The sequence below is a fragment of the Ananas comosus genome, linkage group 7, assembly GCF_001540865.1.
Source record: "Ananas comosus cultivar F153 linkage group 7, ASM154086v1, whole genome shotgun sequence".
Classification (NCBI taxonomy): Eukaryota; Viridiplantae; Streptophyta; class Magnoliopsida; order Poales; family Bromeliaceae; genus Ananas; species Ananas comosus.
The window spans coordinates 1,767,219-1,784,895 of NC_033627.1; the positions used below are offsets into that span (position 1 = coordinate 1,767,219).

Genomic DNA, 17,677 nt, shown 5'->3' on the forward strand with positions numbered 1-17,677 from the left:
CAGTTTAATCAAACCGGTAAAGCCATATATACGGGCGATCCATTAGAGGCCCAATAATAGCCCATTGGGAAAAAGTCGAGTATGTGGAAAATTTCTTCGTCCTCGTCACGCTCCCAATTCCGTATTCGACGATCCCCCCCAACAGCGACGTGTATGCGTACATTTTCCACTCTTGTCGATCGTTCCCTTTATTGTTACGGGTTTTGATTCGTGTTTATACGGAGATCGAGGCATTTAACGCTGTAAATTTCTTAGGGTTTGTGATCAACTCCTTCTCCAAACCTTTCCTTTTGTTTTTTGTCGATTTAGTTGTTAATTTGGTGATTATTGATGTAATCTTGTTGAATTGGATCTGTTTGGATCTCTTTTTTATTCAATTTTATGTGTTTTGAGTTGGTTTTTGGAGTAGGGAGCCTCCGCTGTGTCGAAGATATCGTATTTGAGAAAAATTGCGAACAAGAGAGGAGGAGAAAGAGCGTTGGGCGATTTGGATTTTATTTTCCAACCATGGTATAATTATTAACATGTTTAAGATAAGAATTATTATAATCATGATTTTGTTGTATAATGATACTTAGTTTATCTGAAAAGTTGCTAAAGGGCTGGGTGGTTGGTATCCGAGACCCAAGTTTGAATTCTAGTTGATTCACATTTTCCGCTAAATTTATTTCTAAATGAAATAAACGAAGCGGATAGCATGCTATCTATCTCTCTCTCAAAAAAAAGAAAAGTTGCTAAACCATGGTATAGTAGTTAGCAAATCGGTGAAATTAATTTTACTTCATTAGATCGCCATTTACAGTCCATTTTATGTGTTATGTTGTTCATATAAAATTTTTGTTTCTTCTTATCGATATTATTACATACTCTACAATTGCAAGAAAACTTTTACTTATTCTGTTGATATTTAATTAATATTTTTATTTTTGATTTTTTCCAAGCTAATGAAAGTATGCTTTAGGTACAAACAGAGCACACATGTTTAAGTTTTTTTCTCTTAATTGGAGTACTCTTTTTTTTTTAAAAAAAAAATTTGGGTGGCGAATTTGATCATTGTAGTATAACACGAATGTACCAAAGCTAGTAACCGTGATCTGAACTTTCCTGTTGAAAAGATATCACTTGCTCGGAGAGTTTTGAAACAATTACTTGCATCGCTTTCTCACGTCGCAAACATTTTTGCCTTCGGCAGATCAATTTCGTGCTGCTGATCAGCAGACAAGGAAAGGTGAGACTGACAAAATGGTACTCCACGTATTCACAGAAGGAAAGAACAAAGGTAAATGTCACGCAGTAATCAGATTTTTATTCCGTTCGGTAGTTCATATTTCTTGTTAGGAGTTTATATCCAGATCCATTTTTAAGCCTTACCAACTAATGGCTCTTCTGTGACCAAACCTAGTCGGTATGAATTTGACCGTCGCCAAATTAATTCAATCATAGCATGTTGGCCTTACCAACATAATGCCAAGACCCACTAATAGTTATAGGTCTAATATGATCCGTCGCTGTTGTGTGAACTTTGTCATAGCATTCTTAACTTGTCATAGCATGTGTAATATTTTTCACTTCTATGTTTCTCGAGTCTTGGTACCATATACCTGATACAGATGCAAATTTTGTGTTTCATTTGTTGAAACATAACCCAGTATGAAGTTGTAATTTAGTAAGGCTGAAGCTTCAAATTTTCTCCTTTTAATTCATTTGTTCATTCTGTAAAGGTTATCCGGGAGCTTAGTGGAGTAATTCTCTCACGAGGCCCGAAACTCTGCAATTTCGTCGAGTGGAGAGGGTACAAAGTAGTGTATAGAAGGTAAACAGCAAGCATTAGTTCTATCAATATTCTATTCCAGGCAAAATGATCTTCTACTACAAATGGTTACCTGCAGATATGCGAGTCTATATTTCTGTATGTGCATTGATCCAGATGACAATGAGTTGGAAATCCTTGAAATTATTCATCACTTTGTTGAGATACTGGACCGTTACTTTGGCAGTGTGAGCCTGTTTATTTCACCTCATGGTGCTTTTTTTTTTTTTAACGCCCTTCGCTTTGATGGTCATCTTACTCGGAATGTTTTTTTTTACCCAATCCTACTTTTTTAGGTTTGCGAGCTGGATTTGATCTTCAACTTTCATAAGGTGCCCTTGTTTATTTACTGCTAGTTCAATGCTTGATTGATGTCTGTGTAGAAGGTTACTGGTTTTTTTTTCTTTTCCCTGACCTTTTGTTTCGCAGGCCTACTACATATTGGATGAAATTCTGCTTGCGGGTGAACTTCAAGAGTCGAGCAAGAAAACAGTAGCACGACTTATAGCTGCACAGGTACTAAAACTAGCATATAAGCTGACCTGAACTAATTCAAATTCCATGTTTCTATTGAATTAATTTTGTTTTATCATTTCAAGTCGCACCATCTGTTAATTTAAATTCAGTTTAGTTATACGAAAAAAAAAGTGCGAATAGTTTTATGCTAGACATCGGCGAGGGAATTGAGTAATGCCTTCTCCTTACTAACTAAACTATGGCTCATGCCGAGCTGCTTATTTTCGTTCTTATATTTCTACCAGATACAAATTCGAGTGACATTTAAAAATTTCGCAGCGGACCATGTATCTTTGAATCGAAGAACAATTCATAAAAACTAGTTCTTAATAAATGTATTGTTTCGTTTGCAGGATTCGTTGGTGGAAACTGCGAAAGAGCAGGCTAGTTCAATAAGCAATATAATTGCACAGGCTACAAAATAGGAAACCAGGTCCTCTATTCAACAGGTTCATGCATTTTCCCAACCCTCTTTTTTCTTTTTTTTTTTTCTTTTTTCTTTTTGAAATGCAGCGTTTCCCTTTGCTGTTGATGATGTTGTAGTGTTCTCTTGGTACTAAAATGTTGAGCTTGTACTCTGAAGTGCTTTCTATATTAAGTCTTTATATTTGTTCTCTCACGGAAAAAATATATAGAAGAAAAAAAATAAAAGATACGGACCGTCCGATGGTCAAACTTTGGCGATCTAACGGTCCAGACGGTTTTGTACGATACTATGATCATACTCATCCCATACTTCAAGGGATGTCAATGAGTATGCATACTCGAAATTTTATCAGAATCCGAACCCGAATGCAGCGGATATGTTCAATACTAAATGGATATGGATTCGAATGTAGAATTTGACTGTATCCGAACCCGAACCCGAACTTGAATTTATTTTGCATTATATATAATATATATATAAAAATTTAATGTTATATATGAATTTGTTTTTTAAAAATTTAGATTTAATCTAATATATTTTGAAATATTGAAAAAAGAAATAATTATTTCGGGTTCAAATTTTTTGGTTCGGGTTCGGGTTTGGGTCTCGGGTTTGGAGTCGGGTTCGGGTTCGGGTTTTTGAAAATTCGGCCGAATCTGACACGTTGACATCTCTGGGTGAATTCGTCCCAATGGCGAGTAGGCCCATGAATTGTGAAGGCTGGTTCGTGGCTGTCAAATTTATGCCACATGCGGCCCAAGGCCTAATTTTCAGAGTCGATAGGGTTGAGTTAACTGGGCTGGACGGGCCCATTATGGGCCCATCTCCAGATTTTGGGTTGATTTCCAAAAGCCTTTGCTTTTATACTTTATAAAGTCCAACAAAAAAAAAAAAAAAAAAAAAAAAAAAAAAAAAAAAAAAAAAAATCAAAAGAGCTTCCAATCTTTCCTTCTCTGTCATTATAAAATTGCAGTGACAATTGCCGCGTGGGAACTTTTCCGATGACGGTTGCCACCGCAATTTTATAGTACTTCGGGCCTTTTAAAACGTAAAATGCACGTGCTTTTTAGCGGCTGCAATATTAAACTAGGTCTGAACAACGCCAATCACAAACATGATTAATTTGTCCACTCAATTTTTTTTAAAAAAAAATCTATATAGAGTATGTCTCTATCACCCTGTCTCCATACTAATTTGGTCAAATGTTATGCTTATGAATAAATTCAAAAACAATTCATATTTAGAATTTAGTAGTTAGATTTCATTCCGGGTCTTGTAAATTGTAACTATCATTTCATGATTGATATATATTTCTACCATCAATATAGCCACATAAGTAAGTTTATAAATTATTATAAAATTTATTTGTAAGGATAACATTTTTCTTATATAAATATATCTTGGCAATGATATATTTAAGCAGTGTGCTTTTTCTACATCTCAATTTTTAATAGTTATGCATTAAATAAATATTGCTTCGAAATTCGTATTGCTATATAATATTCATATATCTTTGTTCCTTGTCTAGGAAATAATAACATTAATATCCTGTAACGCTCATAATAGAGTTGCTGCTTGTTTAAATGGGATGATCCAACGAACACTACGGATTTATTGCACCACCTTTTCTTCTTCTTTTTTTTTTCCTCTCTATGTGTATTTATATAACTTTTAATTCAAATTTAAATTGTGGGGTATAGGTTTGGGGGTGGGGGCCCACCAAGTAGGGATTCCATAAAAGGAGGAGCAAAAAAAAAAAAAAAGGGCCTAGTCCCCAACCACCACTCCACAATTGATGACTGATGCACCTTTAATTCAAAAACAACACAACAACAATATGTATTTTAATAGCAATCCCCTTTTTCCTTTTGATTAAATACGAAGCAAAAAGGAATGAACTATGGATGTTAGGGAACACAATAATGATGCTAAGATCACAAAATTTTGAAAAATTTAAAACCTCAAGCCGCCAATGTTGAAGAAAAAGGAGGAGGAGGAGGAGAAGAACCTACTTTTATCATCACATGTGGTTCAATGAGTGGGAAGTTCAAATGCCCTACCAACCATATAGATGTTACTAAAAAGATCGATCTTTTGACAAATGGTTTAGAAATAGTTCTAATAATCCAGGCTATTTTCTATCAGATCAATCTTTCGGTGTGATAACAACGTATTAAAACTGATCTTAGGCCTTGAATTTACGCCTCTTCACCTACCGCGTGCAGTGAAGCAGATAGCGAACGTGAAATTGCAATAAGAATGTCTGTAATACCATGTTATCTAAAAGACCGATCTTTCAGAAAACGATGCGAAAATAGTCGGAATGTTATCAAATCCAATAGGGTACGGAAGTGGGCTGAAACAATTGGGTGGACCTGGGCATCTGATAGCACAAAGGCCTTAGTCATGTAGAAGGCTCACATGGTCCCCATGAACCCATATGTGGTAAAATCGGTGCTCATCCGCTCCTCCCTCATTACTTCATCAACAAGCCTTTACTATACAAGTTTCCACAATCAGGAGAAAAGGCATGTAAGGTATGCTTGTCTCATAAGAACCTCTCTTAGCTCTTTCTTCTTTTTTTTTTTTCTTTTTTTTCTTTTTTTTTTTTATTGGGTGGTTGGTGCCTTTAAAGTTCCACTTCTAAGAAGTTTCATCAACAGGGCCTGTTATAATTAGTCCATCAGACGTTGGCGTGTAGAGGAAGTGCCGAAGTTGCCGATGGACCGACGGTGTTTTGTCGGTTGAGGATTTGAGGGGTAAGGGAGTGATAAAAAAGGATCAGATTAATTAGTAGGGTAGATTTGGAAAGATACTTTAGGTCCACCAGTGGAAGAATTTTGTGTGAGGAGGTGCGAGCGGTATAGGATAGCCTACGTTTAATTAAAATAGTTAAGAGGAGGAGAGCATGATTTTAGCATGGAGGGGGGGTATCTATGGATGTAGCATTGTTATGTCTCCTGTTTTCGAACAACCTTCCCTTAACCTCATTTTTTATACTTATCCATCTCAAATTAATTCTGATTAGTTTAATCGTACAACTACTTTTAAAAAAAAAAAAAATCAGTTTAAGCTTTTCATAGATGTATACAAGACAGTATATATATAGTCATCAAAGGACAAGTAAATCGGAGATACAAGATAAAATCTTTTTCGTGTTCTGTGAGAAATAGAGAGACAAGATATAATCTTCAAATTGCTACCTCATATCAATGACACAAAACTATATATATTGTTGGTACATAGTACTAAATCTTATGAGAACTTTGATCATCTTTAGCATTATATATTACTCAAAGAGATGGCATTAAAGTTGCGTTTTATTGCTCACTTCAAGCCCATCCATTCTTAGCTTTCTATGAATTGTTAGCATCATATATAATAAATAGATGTAATCATAGAACCTATACTCCCTTGTTAGTAGTAACTATCATATTCCCTGCCTTGGATAGCTACTAATACAGTAATACTCTCCTTTTCACTTTGGCTCGATCTTTTCTTATTCTTGAAGGGTTTGGAAAGTGAAATTTAAATCATGATACCTTTTTTATGAGTTACAAATTGAAAAAAAAACAAAAAAAAAGTGGTGGGCTCTCACTCAAACAAAAAGGTGGTGGGGGTCCAAATTTTCCTTTGATAAGGATTTTGCATTAGGTAATCCCTTACATAGATTTATTAACGAAATAGTAACACTACAAGGTCTTATTACTGGTCATTGGGAGCACTCATGTTAAATATGAACACACATCCAATTGCTTTTTGTTAACAACCGTCAAGTCGACTATCGGGATTTGAATTCCTGATCCTCTGTTCTGATAATATGTTAACAACTAAGCGTCTTTGAAAAATTATGCTAATTTCGTAAATATCTTGTACTATTTAAATGATTTTCTAAGCAAACATGCATTGAAAATAAAAAACAGATATAAACTAATTTGCTCGACATAATTTTAATATCTAGTTCTCAAAAAATTTTTAAAAAATGAAAAGGTCGATGCTGATTCAACGAAGCTTTGTAGTTTCTGCTGATCAAAATCCTGAGTGTTGCGTAACCCCCAAAAAAGATGTAATTAATTAAGTAGTTCTCTACCGACACCGTGATAGATGCCATGTATCTGAATGTATCACTTATCGCTCTATATTTTTGCTGTTACATTGTATTCGTAGATAAGCTAGCATGCACTCTTTATCGTTTAAAAGGGCGCATTAAAGCTAACCTTATAAATTTGATTAGATTCAATACATCTATTTATACTGATTAAATAAATCAAATACGTTAGTTCCGCTCATGGAGGGGCCGAACAAAGTTAATTAGCTACCAGAAGTTGTACTAATGAGCAAAATAGTGAATATTTAAAGGATTAATTGCTCTGTTGTTGTACATAATGTTCCCCAAATCTCAAGATACAAACAATGCATTATGGTCCAGAATCCAAAAGCGACTAGTGTGTGGCCCTTGTTGCATTGATTCTTCATTATTATTATTACCATTTTTATTACTTTTATTATTACAAATTATTATTCTCGAGAACGCTTCATTACAGTATTAATTAAGATGGATCTCAAAGCATTATGAGTAACACTTTGGATTAAATTAATGTAACTTAACATTAGTGCCAATTAACTACTAACTACTCTAGTTCTCCTGAGATTTATACACCGTTTACGAGACAACTACATATGCAAGTGGAAAGATGCAGTAAAAACTTTGAGATCTATCACTGATCCAGGAGATACCCAAATAAGCAATTGGTTAAAAAAAATTAAACCATGTTTAATTTTCTTAATTATTCACTTACCTTGCTGTGTTCAGCAGCTTAAGAACAAGGTGTGAGCTGTGACTTAGCACATGTGAATTGTAATCTTTATAACCCGCGTTAATACATTAGCATATTTTCTTAAGAAATTAAATAAAGCTCCTTCCAGGAGGTTACCTAGCTCCTCAGAATCTTATTTAATTAACTGGGTCTAAACTGTGTCAATAAGGACAAACGTTTGTATTATGTGTCACAAGTATTCAACTAGATATGCATTTGCGGATTGTTTTCGCACGTGTGGGGCTCCGTGAGATTGGAATCTTAGGAGAGCACAGTTGACCCTGGTATAGTGTGTAGGAAGTTTCCGACGCGTTCGTGCGGATCCAGCTAATAAAGACCTGTTCTTTTCTGGGTTAGAAACCGTACCCGCCTCGCCATGCGATCGGACGCCACGTGTTTCATTCAAGCATAAATTGTTGGCTTAAATGGATCAGCATCCTGTTTTATAATGAAAAATCATGTTAAGCCGAGTCATATTTAAAATGGCACAAGACTAGTTGGGCCAAATTACAATTGAGATCCGTGGACGTTCTATCTGTACACTTTAAATGAATTGATTGTGTATTTTTAACCGCTCGAGCTTTTGAAATTAATGATTAGCGCCAACGATCCGACATAAATTAAATAAGTTTGTTGGCCACACATCGAATTGTTGCTTGTGCTAAAGCAGAAAGCCGCTGAAACATTTCAACGTCCAAAGAGCAGTTTCAACACTTTCAGAATACGATCTAACAGTTATAAAGCTTTTTGCGTACGTATCTATTCTTGTGCTTCTCAAGCAGAGTTTAGCTCTGTTGCTTCTTTATGGGATTATTAGATAGGCCGAGCTTCAAAACGCGATAGAGTTAATTAATCAGATTTAACATGCCTACTCAGATTATTAACAGTTCATGCTTGTTATTATCGCTCTACCTAATTAAGTTTGCGGTTTGGCTAATTAACAAATTTCAGATCAATTAATTAATACTCAGTAGCTAAGATGCCCTGGCAATAGCAAATAGTGAAGCAGTGGTCCTCTACTCCTCTGTTCCTTGGGTTGCTTTTGTTTTTGTTTTTTTTTTAATTTCTTTTTTTTAAAAAAAATTATTTATTTAGAATGAAGTGTTCCTTGGGTTGTAATTGGCTAATTGCCCGAGAATCTATCAAAGTGTGATCTGTATAACATATTCAATGGAGTTGGAATGGGACGCGTGGCACTTGCAATGGAGTTGGAATTGGACGCGTGGCACCGGATGCCGTGGAAGGTGCAAGCCAGGTTGCACAAGTTTCATCCAACCGGAGTGCCTACCTTCCAACCAGTCCATAGGATTTTTTTACTCTCTATTTTCTAAATAGAGAGAGATGATGTGGGTGGATTTCTCCTTAATTTTTACTCGAAAATTAGACTAATTTTTATCTTTTTATCTTTTTAAAGAATTAAAAATTGGCCCTAATAGAAAAATATATATATATATATATTCTTCAAGAAGTTGCAGTATTTTAGTTTTTTAAAATGCAGCAAATTGTCTATTTTATTTATCTTTTGTTAAAAATAGATTCGACTAAAAATATATTTCGAATTTTGTATCTCGAATTTTAGCCAACTGTACGCTACAAGAAAAAATTACGCCATAAGAGCAGAAATGAAAATAGGATCGGATCCACCTCCCGCCCTTCTTCTTCTTTTTTTTTCTTTTTTTCTTTTCTTTTTTTTTTTATACGGATGAGGGCGAATTCAGTGATTGAATCTTACTATATTTTTTGCATTCAATTACTCCTCTATTTTGAAGGGTTAAAAATGGTAGTATATTTTTTCACATATCGAAATAAATTTAAAAAAAAAATCCTTCGTGACTTCCACCCTATTATTTAGTGAATAAAAATAAAACAAAATATAAGAATTAATATGTTATCTCCTTTATTTAATAAAAAATTGACTTAAGCTATAAAAGTGAAACAGCCAGACCTCGGAAGAAAAAGAGACAGAAAATAATAAAAGACAAAAACAACGAGTAAAATAATCTGGCAAATACTAGCAAAAAAGAGTTGCATATATATTTTGGGCCAGTCGTTCGCTCGTTCGCGTTAACCTCTCACATCTAATTCTTCCGACTCCATGCAAAGGGTTCGAACTCTTCTTATTGAAGATCATGTTATTTTTGTCTAATCAAACTGTCTATTAGCTAGCCGTTAGAATATATATATATATATATATATATATAACTACTTTTTCAATGAATCTGCTGGAAATGCTTGAGCGCTTTAGGCTGAAATACTATTAATAGTAAAACGCTTTTTTTGCTATCAAATTTTTAACCCTTGGATGAAAAATTGTAAGGTCAGGATGATATTAGTTGGTTAGAGTTGAGTGGTCTCCCTAGGGTTGAGTGGTCTCCACTGGATTACAGTATTTAATCCAATGGTTAGAAATAATGAAAAGGGTTGATCCAAAGGCTAAAAAATTAGTAGCAATAATAAAATTTTGCTACTAATAGTAGCCCAGTCCAACTCTCTCTCTCTCTTATATTTATTATATATAATATATAATATATATATATATTAATATAATATTATATATATATTATATTTATATTTATTTATTTTTGGCTCTTAGATTTTTTATCTTATTCGAGACGGATTGGGCGCGGGGCGGACCGCGTAGCCAGCAACAACCGCGGCGGCGGGCGACAACTGCAGTGATGAGCGGGCAGCAGGCTGCCGAGGGAGATGAAAACGTGGTGGGTGCATGTGTGTGGGAGTGGGGGAAGACTGAAGAGTGAAAATTTGGAGGAGGAGCGGGGGACCCTCGATTCACGTAAGTTTTCCACCGGCCGCAAATCACGTCGCAAGGGACGGGGGCGTGACGCCAGCCCCACCTCTCGTTCATTCCCTTCTCTGCCCCCAGTCAACGTGGAGGAGGCTCCTTTTTTCGAGAAAGTCTCCCAGTCACCTTACATAGTAAGCATATACATATATAGAGTAGACCTTGTGTGTAAATGTGCTTTGCTCTTTGGCAGTGTGGCATGGGGATAAAGGGTGGAATAACTCTTTATCCCCATTTTATATCCAAACGTTAATTTTTTATTCAAAAATAGTATTTCTCAGTTATCTATAATAATCGAGTATAACTATTCCGACCAACACCTTCATTTTCTATATATAACTATCCATTATTTTTCTATTCTATATTATTTATCCAAACGTTATTTTTTTTATCCCCGGGAACAACCCAATTTTTATCCAAACGCTATTTTTCTTATTCCCATATTTCTACCTATTCATGTAATAACTAGTTCTTGTTTATATCCGAACCAAACGCTAGTCATTTTTAACAATAAAGCTTTTGAATAGACGATCTGTTTCGTTAGACTTAATTTATCATATTTAAAATATCTAAAAAATAAATTTTATAATTTTTCTATATTATTTACCTAACAATCGAAATGATTCAAAATCAATAATTTTTAATAGTTTATATTTATTGTTTGCAAATTTAACAGTGTATAAGTATTCAAATCAGATAAAATTTTGATAGAAAATTCTTTATACTATTTATTGTAAGATCAATATCTCTTATCCAAAATTTTAGTGTTATATCACCACTTTTCGGGAGATTTTTATTTTCGCGAGATTTTTATTCAATCGCTATGTAAATGATATCGAAAAATTGTAAAATTTATTTTCTAAATACTGCAAATATGGTAAATCAAGTCTAATAGAGCTGATCGTCGATTCAGAAGCTCCATCATTAAAAACGGCTTAGGAACACGATACAACAGACAAGACCTATATATACTTGTAATATCAAATTAGCTATTTTTATAAGCGCATAGTTTTTGGTACGATTAACTTTTTTATCATTGGATCATCCATTATAAAAGGCTCCAATCACTAGACTCCATTATTTTGATCTAATGACAAAAATGACTTGATCCAAGGTTTAAAATTTATAGGTATTAAAAAATTGATAGTTCTAAAAATATTTCAACGTGGTATATATTATATATTCAATTATCATATTGTCTCTGATTTACTTTTTTTTAATTAAACTAACATGGATTTATTATAAAAGAATTAGGAGCTGCTCTGCTTATGCGCTTCCCTTTCCTATTCTGAGGAAAATGAAAGCTCGTGGTGGTGGAAACGGGAAAATGACGGGTCCGAGGTTCCCAAAAATCTATTGCGTGGATCCAGTCCACCACTTCGGCGAACAAAAATCTTTTTTTTTTTTTTTTGGTTTTTACAAAATGGTCAAATTCAGATAATAAATATTTACTAAAGTAATTTGATAAATTTATCTGTTAATTCTAAAATCTGCTATGTTTGTAGCACTGTTCTTTTTTTCTTTTATTTCAAAAATCAATTATCTAAATATTAAGTACTTTTAAAAAATAACACTGATAAATAATCCCCTTAGATATTTTAGAAGTTGTAGATCGCATTCGGTAAATTCGAAACATCTATTTACAAACCTCTAGGGTTGAGTATTAGTTAATTGGTCTACGGCGGATCGGGTCTAGATTAATTGTTTCAATCCCAAGTCTCCCCCACGGTCCCACAGTTAAGAACAGTTAGAGGAAGTCCTTTTACTATGCATCAACTACGGCATCATTATAAAAAAAAAAAAAAGAAAACTTCAAATATCCCTCTTGTGGTTTCGCTATTTCTCACTTTAGTACCCTGTGGTTTAAATTGTATCAAGTTAGTACTATGTGGTTTTGCACTTTTTCACTTTAGTGCCTTGTGGTTTAAAGTGTATCAATTTAGTATCTTGTGGTTTCATATTTTCTCACTTTAGTATCCCATGATTTCGCACTTTCTCACTTTAGTACTCTGTGTTTTAAAAATCATAGGATACTAACTTGATACAAAAATAAAACTATAAGGTACTAACTTGATACAAAAATAAAATCACAGAGTACTAACTTAATACACTTTAAATCACAGAGTACTAAAGTGAGAAAGTGTGAAACCACAGGGTACTAACTTGATACACTTTAAACCACAGTGCACTAAAATGAAAAAGTGTGAAACCACAAAAGAGTTTTTTGAAGTTTTCCCCAAAAAAAAAAAATACAACTGTTATTAGATATCACTTTCTGGGAGTTGCAATTTTTGCTGGACCCAGTTCACCCCTTCGTCAATCCCTTTCTTTGATTCTCATTTATCTCCAACGAAACAGTTTTTGGAATCAACCGTGTTTGAAAAGAGTGATGATTATAGAGAGCAGATAACTGGATGGTCCTGTAACGCTCGAAAATGGTGGACTAGGTTCATGAATAGTTTNGGGGGGGGGGGGGGAGGGATGGGTGGTGGTAAATAGGGAATCCCTGCATCCCTCCGATCTCACCACGTGAATCACTCACCTCCTGGTCTCCTGTCCCCCTTCCACCAAAATGTAACTGTATTGTCCTTCCCTTTGTATTTATCTAGTTAGCTCTCGAATATTTAAATTAGAAAAAAAGGAAAATCTAAGAAATTGAGGAACTTGGTAAACTCCACCAATTTAAGAAGGCAATAGTCTTCTTGAGCTATATTAATAATGTTAACAACAGCATCTGAAGACTAGTCCAGCTAATTTTCCTCTAGGGATCTCTGTAAATGCACGTAAACTTAATTTAGCTCCAGCGCCTGCGCTCAAGCTTAATGTTTGCAGGTTCTTCTATAAATCATTAATCTTTTTGAACAAAAGGTTTGTTTTTATTAAATTCATAACTTTGAAAAAATCATAGTTATTGGTGTTTATTTAGACGCTGAAATCGTGAAATCATTCGAACTTTCACTCATAATAATATGCAAATCAAATCGCCGTTTCGACTTGTGGTTTTCAAACAGCCTAAATTATTCGTAACAAATACAACAAGCACAACGGATGAATTGAGTCATTTACTTGATGGCTTAAATTCTAAACTAGCTATAATGCAGCAAAAAAATGAGTTATAAAAGGGACTTGATGCTAAATCTCATGTACCATGCAGCATTAATCAAGTGTATAAAATTAGGGAAACCGGACGAGGGCGTGATGTGATTAACTTGGAAACATGCCAGCCATTCAATTTGTACATTCGAACATCAATCAAACATGGCAAAGGTCTTTAATTTGATCACCTCAAAAACACCGGTTGATCCATCTGCATCATCCTCCTCCTATCAACATTCACCCATTTTGTACTACCCGAGAAGCACACAAAGAGGAGCTTTGCTAAATTGCAAAGACTCATTAGACAATCTATAACTAATTAAGCATATAGATCATATACAACGTACAAAATTAATCAGTTCCCTAACAATTCCCCTCAATCTCTGTCTACAACACGGTGGTGGCTGGGCGGCGGAGATGGAGTCGCGGCGGTGGACGAGGCTAAAGAAGAAGTCGTCACAGTAGACACGGTTGCGGAGGACAAGCGCGGAGTCCCCGCCGACTTCACGGCGACGACGGGGATCGGGCTCGTCTTCCGCCGGCCGTGCTCCTTCACGAGCTCGACCGCGCACCACTCGAGCTTCTCCGCATTGGTTCGCTCCGAGAGCTTCTTCCCCCGAAAGAGCACCGACTCCGCGTTACGCTGCGCCAGCATCTCCTCCGCCGCCCTCGTCGCCTTCTTCGCGTCCGTCGTGGGCTTTGAGGCCTCGAAGGGTTTAGTCGCCTGAAGAAATTACATAATTAAGATTTAATTACGTTTAATTACACTTTACTGTACTATTATTTTTTTGAATTTTTATTTTCTTATTTACTATTTTTCAAAACAAAAAAAAAATAAGCCATATAGATGTTAGGGGTAATTCGGTCATTTCAGGTGGAGGGGAGAAAGAGGAAATGGTACCTGGATGCGAATGTAGTTGCTCGTCCTGCTGTGTCCGAATGCCATGGCGACCGCTTGATCCACCTGATACATTTACAAAACAGAATGTTGAAAAATGAAATCGTTAGTAATTTAGAAAATATGATTAAATTTAACGACGAAATTGCCCTGCAAAATTGCTACGGTCGATCTGGACCGTCTATTGACCGCAGGAGCGAAGTACAGATCCCGAGCGATGGACGGACGAGATTAACACAGAAATGGTGATCGACAAACCGACATTTTTGTCAGTTCGTGCAGAGCAGAAAAATTACTTTAACCCAACAAAGCAATAAAATGCAAATAGAAATAAAATAAAATAAAAAAAGAGATCGAAAACAGCTGGCGGGAAGTAAAAGTGCTCGTCGTACCATGTCGGCCGCGCTCTCCGCCGCGATCCGCAGCATCTCCGCCGCGGACGGCGGCGCCGCCGTGGGAGTGGGCGTCGCCGCCGCCGAGAGGTTCACGCGCATGGCCTCGCCGCACCCGAGGGAGACGACGAGGAGGTTCTCGACCCCGGCGGCCAGGGGGAACTCGCGCTTGTTGTTGAGCACGTGCGTGATCGCCGCGGCCGCGGGGTTCCCCATCGCCACCCCGGCCCCCACCGCGGCGATCCGCGCGCGGCCGTCCACCGACCTCATCTCCACCGCCGCCCCCGCCGCCGCGCACGTCGCCGCGCACACCTCGCGGAGGCGGAAGTCGAAGCCCTCGCCCTCCACCGCGTCCGCCCGCGAGAACAGGAACGGCGCCCCCGTCGCCAGGTCGTAGCACGGGATCAGCACCGGCCCCACCGTGTCCCGCAGCGTCGCCTCCCCGAACACCCGCCGGAACATCCCCGCCGGCGAAGATCGCCGGAAAATTCCCCGGAGGACCCGCCTCCTCTCGCCGGAGAGGGCGCCCCTCCGCAGGTTCCGCGCGAGGAACCCCAGCGCCTCCTCGACCGAGAACATCGAGCGCCCGTCGGGGCCCCGCGCGAAGAGCATCGCCGCGAGGACCCCGCCAGCGCCCGACCCCGCCGCGACGTCGAAGTAGTCGGCGATCCGGGAGCCCGGGTCGCCGGATCTCTCGCGCAGCGAGGCCTCGAGGCGCGAGAGCGCCACCGCGGCGAGGATGCCGTCGGCGGCGCGGCCCCCGCCGTCGATGGAGAGGATCCGGACCCTCCCGGCGGGCGCCGCGCACCTCGCCGGGGTCTTCGTCGGGGTCTCCGGGAGCGACGCGGCGGCGGAGGAGAAGAGCTTGGGCTCGTCGTAGCCGAAGAGGAACTTGCTCTCGAGGATGGAGAAGATCTCGTAGCTGAGCTTGTCGACGTCGAAGCTCGGATCGATCAACGCCGCCGCCGCCGCCATTGCTAGGGTTTTCGAGGTGGTTTTCTACTACTAGTACTAGAGATTGAGGGAGAAAGAGAGATAGAGAGAGAGTGTGTGTGTGTGTGTGTGTCTGTGTGTGATGGGGAATCACGGAGGGCTCTTCTGCTTGTTTATATAGCGGAAGACGAATCAGCGCATGTTAGCCGCGATACTTGGGCGCACGATAGCACCACGTCGTGACCACTGACACCCTTCCCGATTAATCGCCGATTCGGCGTATGGCGAATTTTATGGACGAGAATGCCCTTGTACTCCAGATCAATAATGAAATGAATCCTAGCCGTCGATAAGTAGCTTACAGCTCGACCCGAGGGAAATATGGTCCCTGGAAAGTGGTACGAAGAGTCCTTTGGTTGGTAACTAACTCGTGCCGGAGATCACAGTGACAGCTATAGAATTGGGTGCACCAGGTGCATCCCCATAGAAAGAACTCTCCACTGTTCATCATCCCCTTTCATCTAACACTTTTTGCCGAGCAAAATTTGACGTATGTAAAAATCTACTTCGCTGCGTTTCACCGAATAACTAAACTTTGGGCCAGGTGTAATGTGCTTTATCTGAAACCTGTAATACCAAATAAAACATCAATCTAGCTAGCAATCTATTACTATCAGATCGATCTTCAAGTAATATATAGTGCGTGCGCTTGTTTAATACCAATTGCTCATGTACAAAGTAGGATGTAGGGCCGATAAATGCGCATTATGCCGGTGCACGCGGAGTGGGTTCAGGCTTTTCGATTTGTTCCCTCGTGCGACCGCGGGGGGCACAAGGGGCGCACGTGTGGCGAGCCGGGGGATCGGGTCACCACCCACCGACGCGGTGCGAGCGCGCGGGGTCTAGCGAGCAATAATAAAGCGGGGGAGTCGGAGATCGCACGGTGGAGATTTGGGAATCAGCGATGTGTCGGGGAAGCGCGCGACAAATGACTGAGCTCGGAGAACGGCCACACCGATTTCGACTCCCCTCCAGATGCCGCCACGTAGCCACGTCTCTGTGTCGGAGAGGCCAAGCCAAAAATTTGATCAATAAAAAGTTTAAAATAAAGCTCGGAGATAAAGTTACTGCAGAGTAAAATGCAAGAAAATAAATTAAAAAAAAAATCTCTCTTCTCTTTACTTTGGTAAAACGGGAAAAAAAAAATGATATATCTAATGGATTAATTTTATATAAATCCTTATAAATATAAAAAATTACAAATATATTTTTATAAAGTTAATTTTTATACGTTGTTCTTATAAAAGTGCTGATATTTTTAAATATATCCCTACCGTTAGGATCCGTTAAAAAAAATTAGTTAATCATAAGTAAAATATTTAATCCAAGTTAGTTAATAAGTTAAATTAATTTTTTCGTCCCTCTTTAATTAATAGTTTGAACTTTTTGAGGGACATATTTGTGATAACAAAAATGTTATTTCACTTATAAAATAAACAGTATTTTAACCGTAACAAATTAGAGGAATATATTTGAAAATATTAGGAGTTTTGCAAAAGCAACATACGACAATTATATTTGTAGGAATGTATTTATAATTTACTATATTTATAGGGGTCTATATGAAATTAACCCATATCTAATATGCTCTTAAAGACTAAGAAGTATTTAATGTATTTCTAACGGGCTAAAATGCTCTTTAAAATTTTAAACAAGTCTTTTGAAACATTCCAGAACTCTTATAAGAGTATGCTAATGGGATTCAATTTTAGAAAAATATTTCCCGCATAGAAAAGTATAATTAAAATTTTGAATAGTAGTAAAAATTAAATAAGCAAGAGCTCGAAAGTAAAATACATCCTAAGTTTTCGCTTAAATACGCTTTAAGATTAATGAGAAGTAAAAATTTAAAGATACACAAGAGTACTATATAGACCTGAAAAAAAATGTATCTGACAAAAATATTAGCTTCTCTTTCTACAAAT

The 17,677-nt window shown here is 37.6% G+C and overlaps 2 protein-coding genes across 5 annotated transcripts; one reads left to right on the top strand and one right to left on the bottom strand.

The window, feature by feature from the left end:
- LOC109712421 (AP-1 complex subunit sigma-1) lies at positions 73-2,945 on the top strand. 4 transcript variants are annotated; one of them, XM_020235983.1, is made up of 8 exons: positions 73-256; positions 407-510; positions 1,193-1,279; positions 1,722-1,813; positions 1,890-1,998; positions 2,107-2,142; positions 2,240-2,326; positions 2,680-2,945. In XM_020235983.1, the coding sequence occupies exons 2-8, from the start codon at positions 508-510 to the stop codon at positions 2,749-2,751; spliced, it is 486 nt and encodes a 161-aa protein (XP_020091572.1). In that variant the 5' UTR covers positions 73-256; positions 407-507; the 3' UTR covers positions 2,752-2,945. The 4 variants fall into 4 exon arrangements, with proteins under 4 accessions (XP_020091572.1, XP_020091571.1, XP_020091569.1 ...); XM_020235982.1 differs by having other exon boundaries at positions 410-510; XM_020235980.1 differs by having other exon boundaries at positions 74-151.
- Positions 13,548-15,856, bottom strand: LOC109712303 (patatin-like protein 3). The gene is made up of 3 exons (XM_020235794.1): positions 14,760-15,856; positions 14,371-14,433; positions 13,548-14,193 (listed from the first exon to the last, which is right to left on the bottom strand). Exons 1-3 carry the CDS (start codon positions 15,732-15,734, stop codon positions 13,846-13,848), a joined length of 1,386 nt encoding a protein of 461 aa, XP_020091383.1. The 5' UTR covers positions 15,735-15,856; the 3' UTR covers positions 13,548-13,845.